Below are 20,526 nucleotides of genomic sequence, written 5' to 3'. Positions count from 1 at the left end.
TTTACTACGTTCTTTTTAAATCATTCTGCATATGTATTTAATGTTGTGTTTATAAATAATTTGAGAGGTCTTTTTTTGTTTGGATTATTCGTAGGAATCGCAAAGTGTTCATTGACTCAGGGCTAAAATACTATTCTGGGTATATTGTGAAATCATTTTAAGGAGTTTCGGACAATGTCATTTTAATACATCAAGACTGTTGGCAATTCAACACATTCAATGATACTGGTACATCAGCACATTCGAGGACTTGTAATTTATTCTAAACACCGTTCTTTTGGATTTGTGATAAAACTTTTTAGGATTATTTTGGATTTAATTTATAATACAGTATGTTACTCTTAAATATTTATTTCATAGCTTAGTAGAATTAAAATATTTGTTACGTTTTACACAATTTATTGGTTTTGCTTCTTTCTGTAACTGAATAGACCATAGACTTGAATCAATGCTTAAGACTATGAAGAATATATAACAGATAGATGAAACATTTTTATCTATTTACAATTCAGTTTTTCACTTTACATATTCTTAGTTGGTCACGTAGTTCTCTATCTTTTTATTCAGTCATTTATGTAGTTAAGAAATGTACGAGTTCCCGGTGCACTGAAAGTTTAGTTTGAAATCCAGTTTTGAAAGGTTGTAACAGAGTTGTTGATATGTTTAATTGTTTACAAATAAAAATCCCATGGTGCTCAAGACCTCTCACCTTCGTAACTGCTTTATCTGAATACCGATCTGGGTCCATGTTGCTCCTAGTTGGTGAGTTAAATACAAGTATTTGAGATACTTGAGATAGATAACTAAGTTTCATAGACAACGCTTGGAGATATTATCTCATGTCAAAGTTAAAACGTTAGACTCGTAACAGATATTACAAGAATTGAATATGTTTACTAATACGCGTAATACACGTACTCGCGTAGTGCAATTTTATAATATTTCAATTTTTTTTCGACAGCTGTATTGCATACCTTCCCCTTTGTCAATGCCGTTGGACGCCCATCTGTAGACGTTACCACCATTCTTATCACTGCAGAACATTAAGGAACGTACTGTTAAAGTCAACATGAATAAGGGTATTGTGGCAAGTAAATAAGTATCCATCGACAGGCCTTGATCATATAGTTATCTTTTGAACTGTCAGACCGATGCGTAAATTGTAGCTTGCTGTTTAAGTACTAATTGTTATTATATTAGGCGAATTACTGCAAACAAAATAGCATACCGCTACCCAAACTATCCTATGTTGATCTCAAGCAAATGTGAAATATGTCAGACCTAGATTTACCGTCACGTAAAGTTCGTGCTGTTAAGGATATCTGCTGTTCATCTACATGAGATTTTAAGCGAACTCGGTAAATTGATCTGCTGACTCATTACGCCTAGGCTGACCTGTGTGTGTACGATGTTCTCGTCTGACTTGTATGTATGCTGCTCTCGTCTGACCTGTGTGTGTACGATGTTCTCGTCTGACTTGGATGTATGCTGCTCTCGTCTGACCTAGACCGACGCTGTTGTCGGCTAATCTGTTTCTACACTGCTTTCGTTTGACCTGTGTCTACTCTGTTTTCGACTGACCCGTGTCTGCCTTGATCTGAGCTCAGAGAGCGTCATACACGACATTCTAAGACAACGATACGTTAACCTTTAATTGCACAAAATCAACGGCATCTAAGAATCAAGAATGTTGATCATTTGATGTTTTGATAGCACCCTTTCATGCCTTATCTCGGGACTAGAATGTTGATCATTTGATGTTTTGATAGCACCCTTTCATGCCTTATCTCGGGACTAGAATGCTGATCATTTGATGTTTTCATAGCACCCTTTCATGCCTTATCTCGGGACTAGAATGCTGATCATTTGATGTTTTCATAGCACCCGTTCATGCCTTATCCCAGGACTAGAATGTTGATCAATTGATGTTTTCTTAGCACCCTTTCATGCCTTATCTCGGGACTAGAATGCTGATCATTTGATGTTTTCATAGCACCCGTTCATGCCTTATCCCAGGACTAGAATGTTGATCAATTGATGTTTTCTTAGCACCCTTTCATGCCTTATCTCAGGACTAGAATGCTGATCAATTGATGTTTTGATAGCACCCTTCATGCCTTATCTCAGGACTAGATTGTTGATCAATTGATGTTTTCTTAGCACCCTTTCATGCCTTATCTCAGGACTAAAATGTTGATCAATTGATGTTTTGATAGCACCCTTTCATGCCTTATCTCGGGACTAGAATGTTGATCAATTGATGTTTTGATAGCGCCCTTTCATGCCTTATCTCAGGACTAGATTGTTGATCAATTGATGTTTTCTTAGCACCCTTTCATGCCTTATCTCAGGACTTAACTCAGGACTAGAGCAATAGGTTAAGTCCCTAATTTTGGCAACACATTGTTCTAATTTTAGAAGCATGGGCAAAAAGAATGACAATATAAGCTTTAAATGTTTATACGATCCATTGGTCTTATCTTGTTAAGTCCTTGGTCTAAAAAAGTGTGCCGTAATCTATAGTATCATTTTGAGACGGGTCATTTTAACCCATTTAGTATCTACATTCAGGTAATTGAACACACAGAGAGAGAGAGAGAGAGAGAGAGAGAGAGAGAGAGAGAGAGAGAGAGAGAGAGAGAGAAATAGGATAAGATTTTAAAGGAATTTTATATTATTCTTGATGCATGACCAGTGAATGAATCAATATCGCAGAGTGTTGTAAGAGATTGGGATTAACCGGGATCAAAGTAACAAGCTAAGGGAACTGAACTTATGTCGCCTTCGGCAGCTAGATGACACTAAACAAAAGTCGAAAGTTCTGACTTGGGAAACACGAAAATGGATCTAAAAAAATCGATAAAGTAAAAAATCAGTTTTTTAAACATAAAACGTGGGATTCATTGAGACCCACAAACACACTGTATTTTATAATGTGAAGAAACTTAGTAAGAAGTGGCCAGCAAACCGGCGAAATAGTCCGGCCTGCTGTTATGTATATTTGATTTAATTTATATCTCATTTAATTGTTTGTAAGTTTTAAAATCTTTCTATTTTTTAAATTGTATTATATGTCAAAATAAAGTAGTTCTGTTTATTAGGAACTCATACTTTTTCAAGAAAATGGTTTGACCGTGACTCTTCATTTCTGTAAACATAAGGCTGACCTGGTTCCCGACCTTAATTCAAACTTAGTAACAGTCACGTCAACAAGTTCTTTTTTTAAATTTATTTTATTGTGAGAGTAATAAGAGTGAGATCGAGGCTGTATTGGATACGTGACCCTAGGCTTGTAATTAGATTTTAGTGAAGTAAACAACTTTTTTAAATGTTATTCTTAGAGTAAAATGATTGATTTTTATCAAGGTCATACTGAGGCTACGTAATTGTTTTATATGTAAACATGATCACGTGAACCTCTATTTCGTAATTAAGGCTTTTCGAAATTGCGCATTAGTTGGTGTTATTAAGTGATGCTTAGAGAAAATTAGTTAGTATGGGCTTAAAAACACTTGACGTCAAGGTGTTTCTTTCTGTTGAAGCCAGTTTTCGAGTTATATGTTAATTTTTCTTCAGATCATTTTGGATTCAAAAGAATTATTTCCTTTTAATGGAAATATACGGTTGCTCATACAGAATTCTTGAACAAAGACATTTCTTAAATATTTTATTTGGATTTCCAAAACCGGAGGATTATTTATTGTGTTTTACAAGGAACTGTAGACAACCACACTGTACCGGATACAGCATACGTCATCGCCTTCCATCTTGGATTTTTCGTCGGGACTCGAACTTGAAATCATTAGAGCATTTCATTATTAGGACTTCTAAAATTTTATTCGTGGATCATTCTTGTATTATTTTGGGAAGTTCTTTTTTTCTTCATTTTTACAGTATTTGTCCAGGGAAATAAATTGTTTGTTAATTTTTTCAAAGCTTGCTGTTTTCACTCTTTCTTGTGTTGCTGTTTATTCGAGCCTAAACACGTAACACTACCAACTGTGCATGTGCGTTTTTTTTTTTTTGTTGTTTTTTTTTAAAGCACGACGTTCTATCGCGAAGAAAAATCTTCCAGTTAGTCGGGTAACATAGACTGGGTAAACTATAAAAGTATCCTTCTGGCTCGATACTGTCGTTTCGGATTAAGCGCAGCTGTAGTACTGTTTCAAACATGAAATTTCAAACTCCTGGTGACCCTCCATGATCACAACAATCAACTGGATTACGTTTAAAATAGCTGAAGAGTCTATATGCATATATATTTGCTGTCGCTATCGAACGACCTCAACACGGGGACACTCTATTTAATTCATAGTGTCATATTTGCCTAAATAAGCAGAAGCAATAAAAGGGTCTTCCTGCAATAGGAGGTGACTTTCATGCGGTTGTCGCTGCCGTAGTAAAGTTCTTTACCGTCGCTACAGTGCGAACAAATGCTACATCTATTCCGATTTGGTAAATTGACCTTAAGGTATTCTTCTCACTAGTCAGCTAATTACTGGAGAATTACTCTGTAAGCTAGCCAGCCACATAGTAAAGTTACATTTCTTTTGACAAGCCCGTCAAGCGATAGCTTTTATTACAAATACCGTCATTAGTTAAGGGTACTTCCGTCCACTAGTTTTCAGCTGTTCTATCTGCTGGCTGGTCATAATGAATCATCCTTTATCAAGTACAGTGGGTAATATTAAATTTGGACTCCGATTAAGACGAGTCTCATTTATCACACAGCCTGAAAATCTTAACAAATTTCTTTATAAATAAGTTCTGGATACATAACTAGTACGTTTTAGCTTGAAAAAAGATGTGACTGATACAATTACAGAAAGGTTGTGTTTAATTGCTGTTAAAAATAAATTACTTAGGGTTTCGTGACACGCGGCCATTTTTTAAAATTTTGTTTTTGGTAACAATTTAATTGCACACGTTTCTCAAATACAACAGTCTTCAAATAAACTCAGCTACTTCCATGATTTGGAAACGTGTATGTTTAGAACGACATGACGAATAAGAGTATGCAATGTAAGACCTTGGAAACGTCGATATATGAAAAAAATGACTGGACTTGGTACATCTCGTATTTTCTTAGGATATTTTTTCGTACATTATTGACCGGAAGTCTCTATTGGCGTATTGCATGACCAAATGAGGACAGTTTACACCCAGGATATAACGTAAATAATAATAATAATAATAATAATAATAATGAGGACTTTGCATAGCGCCTAATCTTTAGAAGCTCTAAGCGCTTTACAACATTAGACAACACCTATAACATAAAAAACATATATAATGATATGATTACAAAAACAAACACCATGAAATTAGAAAACATAAAAAGATGCTGAAAATATTTAAGGTAGGAAACATTATTAGGCCTTTAAGTTTGTTCTTGCAGTCGAAATAAGTGAGTTTTAAGAGATCTCTTGAATGGGATCACTGTGTCTTTTCAGTGGGCAATTCATTCCACGTTGCTGGGCCCTGGTATGCAAAAGAACGCTATCCATATGACTTTGTTTTCATAGTGGGAATAAGGAGTATACGATTGTCAGAAGAGGAGCGTAATTATCTTGCTGGTGTCTACACATGGCTGAGGTCGGATAGGTATGTTGGACTGGAGTCCGTCAGTGAAACGTAGCACAGAGAACAAATTTTGTGTTTGATTCTGGGTTGAATGGATAGCCAGTGTAGGGTACAGAGCAGCGGGGAGGTGTGTTCTGATCGTGGTATTCTAAGTATGATCAGAGCAGCTGTGTTTTGAACTTTTTGAAGTTTCTATAGTAGATATTGAGATGGACCAGACATAACTGAATTACAATAGTCCAGTCTTGAAAGTACTAATGAGCACACAAGTGTTTTAGTGGCATCAGCTGAAAGATATTTGCGAATTGAGCTGATGTGTCTCAGCTCAAGATATGAACTCAAATAAAGATCATAAACACAACAAAGAAGATCTTATTCGTAGGACCCTAGTACTCAATTAAATTTTGTTAAATTGGGCTGATTGGCTTCTGAGAAGAACGTTTTTAAAGTTTATTTTTAGTAACAGATCCCGTGGGCAATATCGGACGGCATTATGTGCATAAATTTAAGAGACCCTGATGCTAATCGTTTTTTGTATAATTTAATCCAATTTTGTATAGTGCTTGTTGAGAAAGGCAGTTAAAACCATTTACTATTTTTTAGTAACTTTTGTATAGTGAACAGGCATAGTTTTCATATATTTGAAATGAATTTGATGCCAAAAATAGTCCAGTAACATTTGTTTTTAATTGGTCGTGTGTATGTGTGTATTTGTGTTTTTAGAAATTGAAAATAACACATATTGATGGACGCATGGAGTAGGCAGAGCCAATATATAAGCTTACTTATGGCCAGGTGAGCTGACCCCCCCCCCAAGGAATTTCATAATCAAATGCAATAAAGGCCTGAGACAGATCATCCTAATTACTTACACGCGTAGTTAACTTTTAAACAAAGGCGAACTAACGTAAACATTGCCTGTCGAGTCATAAAACAGATCTGATGTCCCGAATATGCTTAGTCTATTTACCGTCAAGCAATCATCGACATACCGCACAAACTCACATAGCGACCAGCCTAACCACAAGACAGTTCTTAGCTTCTTAGCTGTTAACATAAAATTATAAGACAAGAATAATTTCCAGGGAAGACCTACTACGAAGGAAATCTGCGATTGAAGTGCTGAATCTTTGCTGCCCCATTTATTTGGGCGTCATATACAAGATCGCGCGAGAAGCTAAGAGACGCATTGAAATTGTGTTACCTTTTTGTCTCGCCTGCTATTAATGTTTGCAAAATGTGGGTCAAAGCGGTCACAATGTCCTTCTTCTACCCGTCCCTCCGGTGGGAATTTTCTATCAGTTATGTTTTCTCCCTCTTTGAGCAAACCACGTCTTTTTCTCTCTTCTTTCGCCATCTTTGAACTTGCCACGTTTTTTCAGAATCAGATATTTTCGTATGTAAATATACACATAGGATTACAGCGACGGCGATTTACTGCAAATAAGCAATCATTTGATCACGCCACTGGCAGGCGACTCAAAGACGTTCCCTGAGCTTACAAAGGCTGTTGTCTATATGAAAATGTACTGGACTGACCTCAGAATGTACAGGGATACTTTTAACTCCAGCAGATTAAGAAGAGTGGAAATGATTAGTATTAAAGACAAAATCTTCCTTGGGCAACAAAAATTACAGAGGGTCGTTTTAAGGACAGTCAATCGGTTTTAGTAATTGTTTGATGCGGTCGCAACGAACGGGCAACAATCTTCTACTTTCCTTTTTCAGCCGTTACTGCCTGTGGCAGATTTTCTGTTTTTCATTAATACGCATTTTTATATATATAAAAAATACGTTATCAACAACACAATGTAACTATCTCCTACCCATCAATCATAGTGGCTTTTATCGATCGATAAGTGACTTTATAATTTATAATGTGTTTGGTAGAGAAACTTCGACTAATTCAAACAGCGTGGAAGGTAATTTTCGCTAAATCTTGCGAGAACATTTTATTCACGCTCACCGTGATTGGTTCAGTAGGTTTGTACGCATTTATGAGAACGAGGGACTCGGATCGTAGGAAGCTCAGGGTGATATGAGCGCGTAGCGGAGTTTCGCCCGTGGCTTCGGACGAGAATTGGGCTTTTACTGCCTGAATGGATTTTTCAGTCAAAGATTATATAATATATTGCCCGTTAGCAGGTTCTCTAGGATGTAAACGAGCTGAAGTGATCGATGAGTCAAAAGATCAATGATAAAGGTCGCGGGGAAAAGGTCACAAAGGAAAGGCCAAGTCTATTAGAGTCAGCCAAGCAAAGGGCAGCCGTTTGAGTAATGTCATCTTTCATATGTATTGATGCATTTCATTGGTTCTGATAATTTTCCAATATTCGAAGAGTATATCGCATTTTGATCTCAGGAGTGATTCTTGGTTTATCAATAGTAGTATTAAATTTTTAGTCCGTTGAAAGGTTACTCCATTAGGTGACTTTTTCATCATCCGTTTATACTTATATCTATCTAGTTATCTACTTACCCATCTAGTTATCTACCTACCCACCAACCTACGCATATTGTCACTGCTATCATCTATTCATATTTTTAATTCACACAATATTGACAAATGTCTCAGAAGTTTGAATGACGGGCGTCTAACATCGTTTAAATATAGTTATCATGTCCGTTAAAGGCGTATAAACTAGACAGAGTGCAAAATGCTATCTTGGGATCCTACAGGATGATGTGTAAAAATATGTAGCCAAATGTTATATGGAGAAAGAATATTATCATACAGATTATAGAATTTGTGTTAGTGTTGTCCTCTAATGTGATTTGCAAATCTAGTTTCGAATCACATAAGAGGAAAATTTGAAAAATATACTCTAACCTGCATAAAATATTCTTTCTACACACACACACACACACACACAGAGATATATATGTATGCATGTATGTGTGTGTGTGTATATATATATATATATATATATATATATATATATATATATACACACACACACATACATACATGATGAATATTAAAGAGAGTCGTTGTGATTTTATGTACAGAGATTAGTGTATCTGTCTGCTATATTGTTTGCTGTCCTCGCTTTCCTCACCACGGTGTTTTATAACGGTAAGGGACGAACAGAGTTATTGTATTTAATTGGGGAAGTTGCTGTTATCTAGCCCAGCCCTGCCCTCACTAATTTGTATATAAATCCCAGCGCACCGACCTCTCTGCGCACAATACAAGTGAACATCAGTCCTAACGCGGCGGTCGGAATATTAATACTTTACAATTTGAGCTACGAGTGATTGAAAGAATGTTAAAGCGACAAAGTTAGTGTACACAAGGAGCGTATAGTACCCGGCTTCTTGTGAATGGGATATATCATCGGCTGTCACTATCAATAATTTAATCCCTCGTCAATAACCAAACTTGCTGTTATAATACAATGATTCAACCTGTATGAGGATTGGTGGAACATCTAATAGAAAGATTAAGTCAACTGTGCAGAAAATCTCATAAACAAAATTAGTGAATGAAATAGATTGATTTCGTGTAGCTTTATATATGGAGAAAGGTGTTCCCACGGACTGTTACATGAGGACAGAATCATTAGGCGTATATTTCATATTTTCAACGGTTGATATTTGAAGTTTGTGCTGTGTTTTTTTTTTTAATTTAATGTTTTCAATTTAACGATGTTTCCTAACGATTGTGGATTTTATTTGCTTCTTGTGATTGTTATTGGTAGCGTATATTGTGACTTGAACTCTGATTTCAATCTTTTGAAACGTACGTTACCCGGAATTTACAGTAACCGTAATCAATATTTCCAAGTGTCAAGAAATGATCTACCGTCAGTTCAAGGTAACGTCGCCTTCAGAGCCATCTACCGCCCAGTCGATGTCACGTTCCTTCACGGCGCGTTTAACGTCTACGTAGAGCATCACATGAAAGACGGGAAAGAACCCTTCAAACAGTGGCTGTATAGTTTCAGTGTGGACAAACGAGCAATGGCAATAAGGATGGTCATTTTTAACTTTTTAAAACCAGGATTAGAAGAGAAGATTCGCACTAGTTCCAAATTTTTTAAGTATTTAAAACCGTCTGATGTTTCGTCTCAGAATGGATGCACGATGATTTGGCGTCGCTTAAACATGACTTTTTTGGGTCTAACATCAAAAGAATGTATCGCAGACTTTGCGGACGAAAAGGTAGGTCTATGGACGATAATCTTGCCCTTTGCATTTCTTAAGAAATATTGATACTGGTGGTTGTAGTGATAGAGGTAGAAATAGTAGTAGTTGTGGTGGAGGCAGCAGTAGAGTAGTGGTGGTAGTAGCAGTGGTTGCTGTAGTAGTATTGATAGTTGTAGCAGCGGCAGCAAGTGAGTAGTGCCAGCTGCAGACGAATAAGCAATTGTGGCCGAGTTTGGTTCGATATTGTAGATTTAATGCCATTTATAGCACACGATACAACGCGGCCAGTTTATTTAGTGGAGAAAAAACCGAGGAAAAACCAACGACCTACGGGAGGCTACTGGCAAGCTATCTCACATGCCCTCGTTGATCGATCTGTGACTTGAACTCGCGCGAATAGCAGTAAGATGTGTGAGAGCCCTGTAGACCACTCGACCACCCGGGACACCCTAGTAGTTGTATAGTGGCTTCTATCGTTGCTTACAGTTGACCTCTAAGTCATTTATATACTGTACAGTTATTATTGTATGTTAGTTATTATTGTATGTTAGTTATTACTATATGTTTCATATATGTTGTATAGGTAAATAACAAGGAATGATGCAAGCCCCTGTAGTAGACCCACCAACATATGTAGCAGAAAGGCATACATACTGAAAAACTGAACAGTTCCAATTTATATAAAAAGTATTCTACCCCGATACATAGGTTTCCCACTGTACCAAATATATCGTACAGTGTGTATGGCGACATTGTCGAAGAAATTATGGTACTGCACAGGTAGGCGAGTCCAAATTTGTGGAGAAATGCATTCAATTGGCTTACTAATTGCGGGATAATCCGAATACATGTAGAATACACACAATCAAATGATTCTTTTTTATTTTAGAGAAGTATGGTTTCCATATTAACTTTTACTTTTCACTCATATTAATGTATAACTTGCCATAAATTTGTTTTATAAAGTGAAACTGTTGGACGACTAAGAGGCGTCATGCTGTGTTGTAGACAGATTATTCAACATTTCATTCATTGATTCATTCATATGACGTAAAACAGCCATCAGGACAGCAGCTTCTAGACTACAAACGACATTGCCAGTCACGTGCATGGATGGGTTTGTATGTGGTAAACCCATTATACGGATGTAACGCCTAATTCACTTTTGTTGTTGTACAAACCGTAATTTGACACGGTGCAGCTTTTTTGACGGGTTATCAACTTTCAACGTGTCAATGAAGCTAGTAAATATTGACCTGTTCAATCTGCGCCCTCATCTCTGGTGTAGAGTCTCCTTTATATACAACAAAATTTGATCTCATGCAAACTGTTTTCTTTTACCAAACATTATGTTTTAATAAATAATATCTACATATTATGTCTACATATGTATTATATAGTACATGTACATTATGTACCACTTCTATAATGAATGGATAAGTTAATATGAAGACGAGAGAAGAATATGCTTATGGAGAGAGAGAGAGAGAGAGAGAGAGAGAGAGAGAGATATCAATGGTCCATCACAATGCTTAGTAAAGTAAAATAAAACAGGAGAAAAACAATTAACAGGATTATGTGTGTGTTATTTGGATTTTTAACGTAGCTTTAACAATTTTACAGTCATGTCGCTACGGTGTCTGCAGTATGCAAATTTATAGTGATGTCTAGCACTGGGGCATCCTGACGCAGACGTAGCATCATGTCCCACCCAGCCATATTATCCGGACACCGGGACGACAAGTCCTAACACTAACTTCTTAATGTTGAGCGCCAAGCGAGGCAGTTGTTAGTATCATTTTTGTATGTCTTTAATGACTCGGCTGGTGTTCGAACCCGCGACTCCCGCATCTGAGGTAGACGCTCTAACCACTTAGGCCACCGGAGCGGTCCGTTAAATATATCTGACAAGTAAAGTAAGCATATAGTTGAATAGAACTATTCTCTAGATGACACAGCAGGTGGAACATCAAAATTAGTTCAGTTCCTAAGTGCTTAACCCAGGATGTTTCTCTTCGTCTTCTAGCCGCTCTTTTTGTCTAGCAGATGCGCAGACTAAAATGTTTAGATAAAAATTGTATTTGTCCTTGCAGTCGTATGACCGAAAAATGCCCCTGCACCAATTATAAATTTATTTAGGTTTTACTTCTATTATGCTTTCCACGGTCCAAACAATACACTACATACTTCAAATTTTGTACATTAGATATATCAGATAAAATGGTTTTTTTTTTCGATTTTTTTTCTCTCACGAAAACTTCTACTTGTTTTCAAGGTTTTTAGTACGTTTGACCTAATTAGAAACGTACACAGCTAACAACCATTAGAACGTACACGCTGACAACCAATCGATCTTGTCTATGGTTTGGATCTAACAACAATGAGCCCTGTGTAGTTTGGATCTCACGGTAATGTCTCCTAATTAGTTTGGATCTCATTATAATGTCCCCTACGTAGTTTGCATCTTGCTACAATGTTCCCTAGAGAAGAACGCGCATAGGTACCATGTAGTTTTAGTACGTAGGTAGCCATCTCGTTTAGTACGTAGGTAGAAAACTGAACGAATGGGTTTCAAACACTCATATAGTTCGCTCCAGGTAAGCCTATTTTCAGTTTGTTCGTGACAAATATTGACTTAATTTACAATGTTGCCAAGTAATTAATGATTGTGGACCCAAATTTGGAACCTAGGCAAAATAAGTAATTATTGCCTTAAACATCGACGTTTCACGATCCTTGCTTATTGTGGAAATAAACTTATAATCTCCACACAGCCACATTCAAGGTACCAAGGTACACTTCTTGGATGTGGCTGTCTTTTGAGGGGGGGGGGGGAAGAGTTACTGGCAACAGGTTAAGTAGGTAAATTGTTGGGCAGGCTATCTGACTGGCTGGTTGGCAGCTAGTTAGGCTGTTGTGTGTCTATATATATATATATATATATATATATATATATATATATATATATATATATATATATATATATCGCTGTCGGGCATTTATGCGCACTTAAGCACTTAAGGTTTCCATCACCAATATTTAAGCAAAATACATACCGAATTCGACGATTGACGAAAATAAAATATTGTAATGCTTACAATTTGAAAAGAGGCAAATGTCACCAGAATATTGTTCAAAATAATATTAATTTTGGACACACGGGATAACACCCTTGTGTTTTCATGCCTCGCGATATGTCGGCCTATTCTGCGCAGAGCTTTCAAAAAGATATAATATTTACCCATCGGGCTATGGAAATGAAATACATTACTTTGGACTATTTCTGTCAGCATTTCAGTACAATAAGTAGGTCAGGTTTATAGCTGGTTTCACAAAATTCAACGTAACAATGCCACTGTCAAGAAATATTAAGCAAACTAAAGAGATCTTGCAAAATAATTAGTAAAAGCTCGACATTTAATTTAAAAAAAGAAGCTATTATGCTGTAGAGAAACAACAATGAATATGATTAATGTGTTTACAACGTCACGGTTATGGGGGGGGGGAAGCACTAAAGAATTTAGAATTAGACTATATACGCTGGGGAATTTCTTTAGAATCCCGTTCTAGTGGCAAGTTGACATTTTTGAATAGCAGACGATTTTGTATATATGGGACAACTGCTTGCAAATCTGGAACCTTGGATTAAAATGCAGTTTCGTTTCGAGGTATATATTTATATTTTCATATAATATATTTATTTTGTATGATTCTAAAAGATATATAGTAAATAGGATTTTCTGCGTTAAAAGTTCAAAAAGGTCATAGAGTGGGTCTTCATGTTGACATTTATATATGACAGATAGTGTCTTTACCTTTATGAACAGTGGCAAATAAACAATGATTCTTCACAGATTCCACGCTAAGACCTTGACAGATAGTGGCTTTACCTTTTTGAACAGTGACAAATAAACTATGAATTTTCACAGATTTATACCGCTGATTTATGTGCTAAAAGTAGACAGATTATGTGTAAATGTTGCGCTTCAAGTTTATGTGCTGATAAAAAATAAACGATAGATTATGCGTAAATGTTTGACTTCATATTTATGTGCTGAAAACAGAAAGGACAGATTATTCGCAAATGTTAGACTTCATGTTTATGTGCTGATACTAAAAAGGACAGATTATTCGTAAATGTTAGATTTCAGGTTTATGTGCTGATAATAAAAAAGACATTATTTTCAAATGTTGCACTTCATGTTTTTGTGTTGATAATAAAAGGGACAGATCATGTGTTATTTAGACTTCGTGTTTATGTACTGATAATAAAAAGACAGATTATTAGTAAATGTTAGACTTCAGGTTTATGTGCTGATAATAATAAGGACAGATCATGCATAATTTGGACTTCGTGTTTATGTGCTAATAATAAAAAGACAGATTATTAGTAAATGTTAGACTTCAGGTTTATGTGCTGATAATAATAAGGACAGATCATGCATAATTTAGACTTCGTGTTATTTGCTGATAATAAAAAGACAGATTATTAGTAAATTTTAGACTTCTGGTTTATGTGCTGATAATGAAAAGACAGATTATTAGTAAATGTTAGACTTAAGGTTTATGTGCTGATAATAATAAGGACAGATCATGCATAATTTAGACTTCGTGTTTATGTGCTGATAATAAAAGGACAGATTATTAGTAAATGTTAGACTTCAGGTTTATGTGCTGATAATAATAAAGACAGATCATGCGTAATTTAGACTTCGTGTTTATGTGCTGATAATAAAAGGACAGATTATTAGTAAATGTTAGACTTCAGGTTTTTGTGCTGATAATAAAAAGGACAGATCATGCGTAATTTAGACTTCATGTTTATGTGCTGATAATAAAAAGGACAGATTATTAGTAAATGTTAGACTTCAGGTTTTTGTGCTAATAATAATAAGGGCAGATCATGCGTAATTTAGACTTCGTGTTTATGTGCTGATAATAAAAGGACAGATTATTAGTAAATTAGTAAATGTTAGACTTCAGGTTTTTGTACTGATAATAAAAAGGACAGATCATGCGTAATTTAGACTTCGTGTTTATGTGCTGATAATAAAAAGAACAGATTATTCGTAAATGTGTAGACTTCAGTTTTATGTTAATAAAAGTTTACCAGAGTCAACATCGAACGTAAGTGCAAACAGAAGAGAGCTAAGCATCATTGACCTGGGTAAGTGTAAGTACAAACGAATTTCTGCAGTAGTTGTGCGTATTAATGTAAATATATTTTAATGTGCTGACAATGTACTGTTCTTCGCGGTGACTAAACTGTGCGGTTTGCAGATGTCTGATGGTTCCACTGCGGTTTCTTTTCTCGAGTCTATCCCTGACTGTTCATTTAATTTCTTTCCTTACTTCTTTTAATGTGTTCACGGTTAATTTATTTCGAAGATGTGATCATTGAACTCTGAGAAAATATGTAGCACACGCAAAAAAGTAGGTTTACAGTAGCTCTTTTGTCAAGTAAGCAGTTTTGTTAATCATATGTTGTTTTTAAATTGGATATCAGGCGCATTAATAGGATTTCAAGTCCAAAACAAGGATAAAAAAAAATCCCCACTTAGCTATAACAAAAAACTATAACCTGTCGCGACACAAGATGAGTCAGTCGGCGGAAATGAAACAAAGGTTGAATTATAGACTGTATTGTATTAAGTTACACGATGCATCATTTCCTATACTTCTTTTGATGTTTTTCAACGTATCTCAAAAACATTACCTGCCCATCACATTTGACGGTTAACTACCTCTTTTAAATTGTTAATTATTAAATGCAGGCCCGGCCCTAAGGTGAGGCAAACGAGGCAACCGCATGCTGCCTTGGGTCCGGCACATCCTAAGGGCGGGCCTGCTTAAATGTAATAAAACAGTTTGCACACTTGTTTAAGCTGTGTAAAGAAACCGTAATCATCGTGCTTTAAGCCTGCAGACTCAGACCAAGAATTTCGATAAAAAAAACTTCTACACATTGTGCCAGCTTTTAAAATTATGTTATGTTTAATGGATGCAATTAACAACGAGCTAGAAAGAGTTTATTGGTTTTTAATTGATAAAATGGACCAACATTTCTTTTGAGTTATGCATCCGAGAGCCGCAGGATACATGTTTGTAATTTATTGTTTCAAAATGAGCAGTCGTAGATGATTGTCTACCTCCAATTGTATCGTTGTGCTTCGATCAAACATTAACTTGTGCAAACCTCGCATTTAAATCCACACGTATTGTCCCTCGGCATAATTGAAAATATATATTTTTATGATTATACAGAGGTTTAAATTTGTCATAAATATTGGTGATCATGACTTCATTCTATTAACGTTGAATCAACATTCTCAAACTTACAGTCTGACTTCAATTCATTTAGTGTTTTATTTTTAAAAAATATGTTTCTAGCGTGGTTCAGATCGCAGAATTTAATTCAGTTGATAACACCATGAGCCTTTTGCCCGATAAAACCCAAAATGTTCTTATAATGGAATCTTTACCCTTGATTAACAGAATTCCAATGCTGTCTTTCAGGACATTTTCAATTTCATGTCATTCATGTAAGAATTTCGGCTGGAAAAAACATTCGATTTGTCATAACATTTTCCTTGAGTCAACATATCAACACATTATAGCCTTGCTTAATACGATAATTTCCAAACTGAAGTTACCTAATAATGAAAAAATATAAATAAAAAACCATATAAGATAGCAATGAACGCCAAAACAAAAATATAGTAAGGTCTCGTTCTTTACTGAAGTCAGATAAGATCAATATGATTATAATCGAATTCTGACTGAGCCTCAGTCTGGCCAGATTATATCAATCTAGTTATAATCAAATTCTGAATGAGTATCAGTCTGGACAGATTGTATCAGTCTAGATACAATTGAATTCTAAGTCTCAGTCTGGCCAGATTGCATGATTCTAGTTATAATGGAATTCTGAGTCTCCATGTGCCAGGTTGTACAAGTCTAGATATAATCGAATTTTGACTGAGTCTCCGTCCGGCCAGATTGTATCAATCTAGATCCAAAAGAATTCTGATCGAGCCACAGTCTGGCTATATTGTTTCAATCTAGATATGATCGAATTATGAATGAGTCTCCATCTGGCCACATTATATCAATATAGTTATAATCAAATTCAGAATCTCAGTCAGGCCAGATTGTATCAATCTAGACATAATCGAATTCTGACTGAGTCTCTGTCTGGCCAGATTGTATCAATCTAGATATAATCGAATTCTGACCGAGCCACAGTCTGGCCAGATTGAATTAAACTGGATATGATCGAATTATGAATGAGTCTCCGTCTGGCCAGATTGTATCAATCTAGTTATAATCAAATTCTGAAGGAGTTTCAGTCTGTCCAGATTGTATCAATCTGGTTATAACAATATCCTGAGTGAGTCTCAATCAAGCCAGATTGTATCCACATAGAGAATATTTCAGACCTCATTATGGGTATACAGGTCAAAACTACGCCCCCTAGCGGATTGTTTTCTTCAAGTGGATACCGTTTGGTTCCATCTCCCAACTAAGTGTTGACATCTTAGAGATTATGAAATCAGAATGTGCATTACGTCAAAACAAACGTTGCGTTGAAATACACCAAAACTGATCTTGCAATATTCTTTCTGATTTGGCATAACTTCTTCCTGATTGGCATAAATTTTAGTTTTGTTTACCTTAAAGGTGTGAACTGGACAGCTTTGTTTTTATTAGTTTCTATCAGTCCATACGTTAACAAATTTGATTTTCACAAGCTAACTTGATCTGCTCAGACTGTATTTGCATAGAGAATTATGCATCTATAAGTCTGAGAAGAAACACAAAACGGCGAAAACTACGTCTTCTTGCGATTAGCTCGTATCAAGCGGACATGTTTGAATCTCATTCCTAATGACACAAAAAAGACACGAGGTTTGTACACGTGGAAACTAATCTTACAACATTCATCTGGACTGATATAAATGTTATTTTTTTAACCTTAAATGTGATTATTCACATGTTTTATTTTCTTTATTAATTGAATTTATCTCATTTGATAAGTCGCCGTAAAATAGATACCAAACCTGTTAAGTTTGGGAACCAGAACGTCTCACATAAAAGCGCTTATTTTCAAATTATTTAAATTTCTTTGCTCATCAGCAAATAATTACCACAGTAATTGAGAGGAATTGCCTTTACTTAAAATGACATAATCTGAATGATCTAGCATACTTTTGAAAATACGATAACATAATTTTACGACTATTCGGACACCAAGTTTAAGCCGTCTTCTATCTAGGTTAACTTTTACGGTATGTCAACATTAATAAAACTATAGGTACGTCATCTTTATTACTGATATTTGTGTCATCGAATTTCCCAACACGACCTAGTGCCCCCTTTACCCTTTAACCTGTCAGTGCCAGTTTACCTTCCTGTCAGACGTAAGGACCCACACTGTCATGCACCAATTTGGTGTGCAGCTGTTGAACGCTCTTACACAGATAGATGACAAACGAATATGTATATGCTCGTGTATAGCGCGTGCAAATTGCAGAGACAGTTGTTCAATATCGACGAATGCATAATACTTAATGCTTCGGTAGATTAGGCCATGCGTTAACAATATTGTTATAGGACTGAGGGATTCATCAAGACTATTCGGAATATCTCTGTTCGTAGCTGGAAAAGCATTATTCAAGATCAAATGCTGTATGTTTTTACTGGTTCCCTTTCCTTTATCTTACTTTGTGTTGTTTGGCGACTCTTTTTGTGGTTTGTTTCATTTATTCAAATAAAATAGGTGTGTGTGGGGGGGGGGGGTCGAAAGTAAAATTCATGAAGGAAGGCATCATTCATTATCCGTCTCGTATCAAATATGCCATTCCCATCTTATCTGCTATTAGTGCACTTGCCGAATATAAAATTTGAAACAAAATACATTACACTAGCGATGCCAAAATGCTCCATATTTGTGTACAGCTTTAATAAATTAAAAACAATAAATTGTTCATCTGACCTGTCAAGACAAAAAGGTTATGTACCCCAATCCCGACTTCACACAATTTTTGTACATCACAGTCAATTGTTGCTCATATCAAAAGATGTTTACGTACATACACGCATTTTTGTACATCAGAGTCAATTGTTGTTCATATCAACACATTTTGTACATCACAGTCAACTGTACCTCATATCAAAAGATGTTTACGTACATACACGCATTTTTGTACATCACAGTCAAGTGTAACTCATATCAAAAGATGTTTACGTACATACACGCATTTTTGTACATCACAGTCAACTGTAGCTCATATCAAAAGATGTTTACGTACATACACTCATTTTTGTACATCACAGTCAAGTGTAGCTCATATCAAAGGATGTTTACGTACATACACACATTTTTGTACATCACAGTCAATTGTAGCTCATATCAAAGGATGTTTACGTACATACACACTTTTTGTACATCACAGTCAATTGTAGCTCATATCAAAAGATGTTTACGTACATACACGCATTTTTGTACATCACAGTCAATTGTAGCTCATATCAAAAGATGTTTACGTACATACACACATTTTTGTACATCACAGTCAATTGTAGCTCATATCAAAAGATGTTTACGTACATACACTCATTTTTGTACATCACAGTCAATTGCATTCATATCAAAAGATGTTTAGGTACATACACGCATTTTTGTACATCACAGTCAGCTGTAGCTCATATCAAAAGATGTTTACCTACATACACACATTTTGTACATCACAGTCAATTGTAGCTCATATCAAAGGATGTTTACGTACATACACACATTTTGTACATCACAGTCAATTGTAGCTCATATCAAAAGATGTTTACGTACATACACGCATTTTTGTACATCACAGTCAATTGTAGCTCATATCAAGGGATGTTTACCTACATACACGCATTTGTGTACATCACAGTCAATTGTAGCTCATATCAAAAGATGTTTACGTACATACGCGCATTTTTGTACATCACAGTCAATTGTAGCTCATATCAAAAGATGTTTACCTACATACACACACTTTGTACATCACAGTCAATTGTAGCTCATATCAAAGGATGTTTACGTACATACACACATTTTGTACATCACAGTCAATTGTAGCTCATATCAAAAGATGTTTACGTACATTCACGCATTTTTGTACATCACAGTCAATTGTAGCTCATATCAAAAGATGTTTACGTACATTCACGCATTTTTGTACATCACAGTCAATTGTAGCTCATATCAAGGGATGTTTACCTACATACACGTATTTTTGTACATCACAGTCAATTGTAGCTCATATCAAAAGATGTTTACGTACATACACGCATTTTTGTACATCACAATCAATTGTAGCTCATATCAAAAGATGTTTACGTACATACACACATTTTTGTACATCACAGTCAATTGTAGCTCATATCAAGGGATGTTTACGTACATACACACATTTTGTACATCACAGTCAATTGTAGCTCATATCAAAAGATGTTTACGTACATACACGCATTTTTGTACATCACAGTCAATTGCATTCATATCAAAAGATGTTTACGTACATACACTCATTTTTGTACATCACAGTCAAGTGTAGCTCATATCAAAAGATGTTTACGTACATTCACGCATGTTTGTACATCACAGTCAGCTGTAGCTCATATCAAAAGATGTTTACCTACATACACTCATTTTTTGTACATAAAGTGAAGCTAATCGTGTGATAATTTAAAGAAATTACGAACAAACAGTTACGAACTAAACAGCTTGATGTACTTCAAAATACTTGTCAT

General features: G+C 35.6%; 1 protein-coding gene across 1 annotated transcript in view; it reads left to right on the top strand.

The window, feature by feature from the left end:
* Positions 1–8,771: 8,771 nt before the first annotated feature.
* Positions 8,772–20,526, top strand: part of LOC149779935 (uncharacterized) — a 28,181-nt gene continuing 16,426 nt past the window's right edge. The window contains exon 1 of the mRNA XM_089936631.1: positions 8,772–9,747. Coding sequence (XP_089792757.1) covers positions 9,232–9,747 — 516 coding nt within the window. The 5' untranslated portion in view covers positions 8,772–9,231. The remainder of the gene's footprint in view (positions 9,748–20,526) is intronic.

Source organism: Sinohyriopsis cumingii, chromosome 16, assembly GCF_028554795.1.
Source record: "Sinohyriopsis cumingii isolate HCF-2022 chromosome 16, ASM2855479v2, whole genome shotgun sequence".
NCBI lineage: Eukaryota > Metazoa > Mollusca > Bivalvia > Unionida > Unionidae > Sinohyriopsis > Sinohyriopsis cumingii.
Note: the sequence above shows the minus strand (reverse complement) of the source record. Positions and strands in the feature narration are given on the sequence as shown.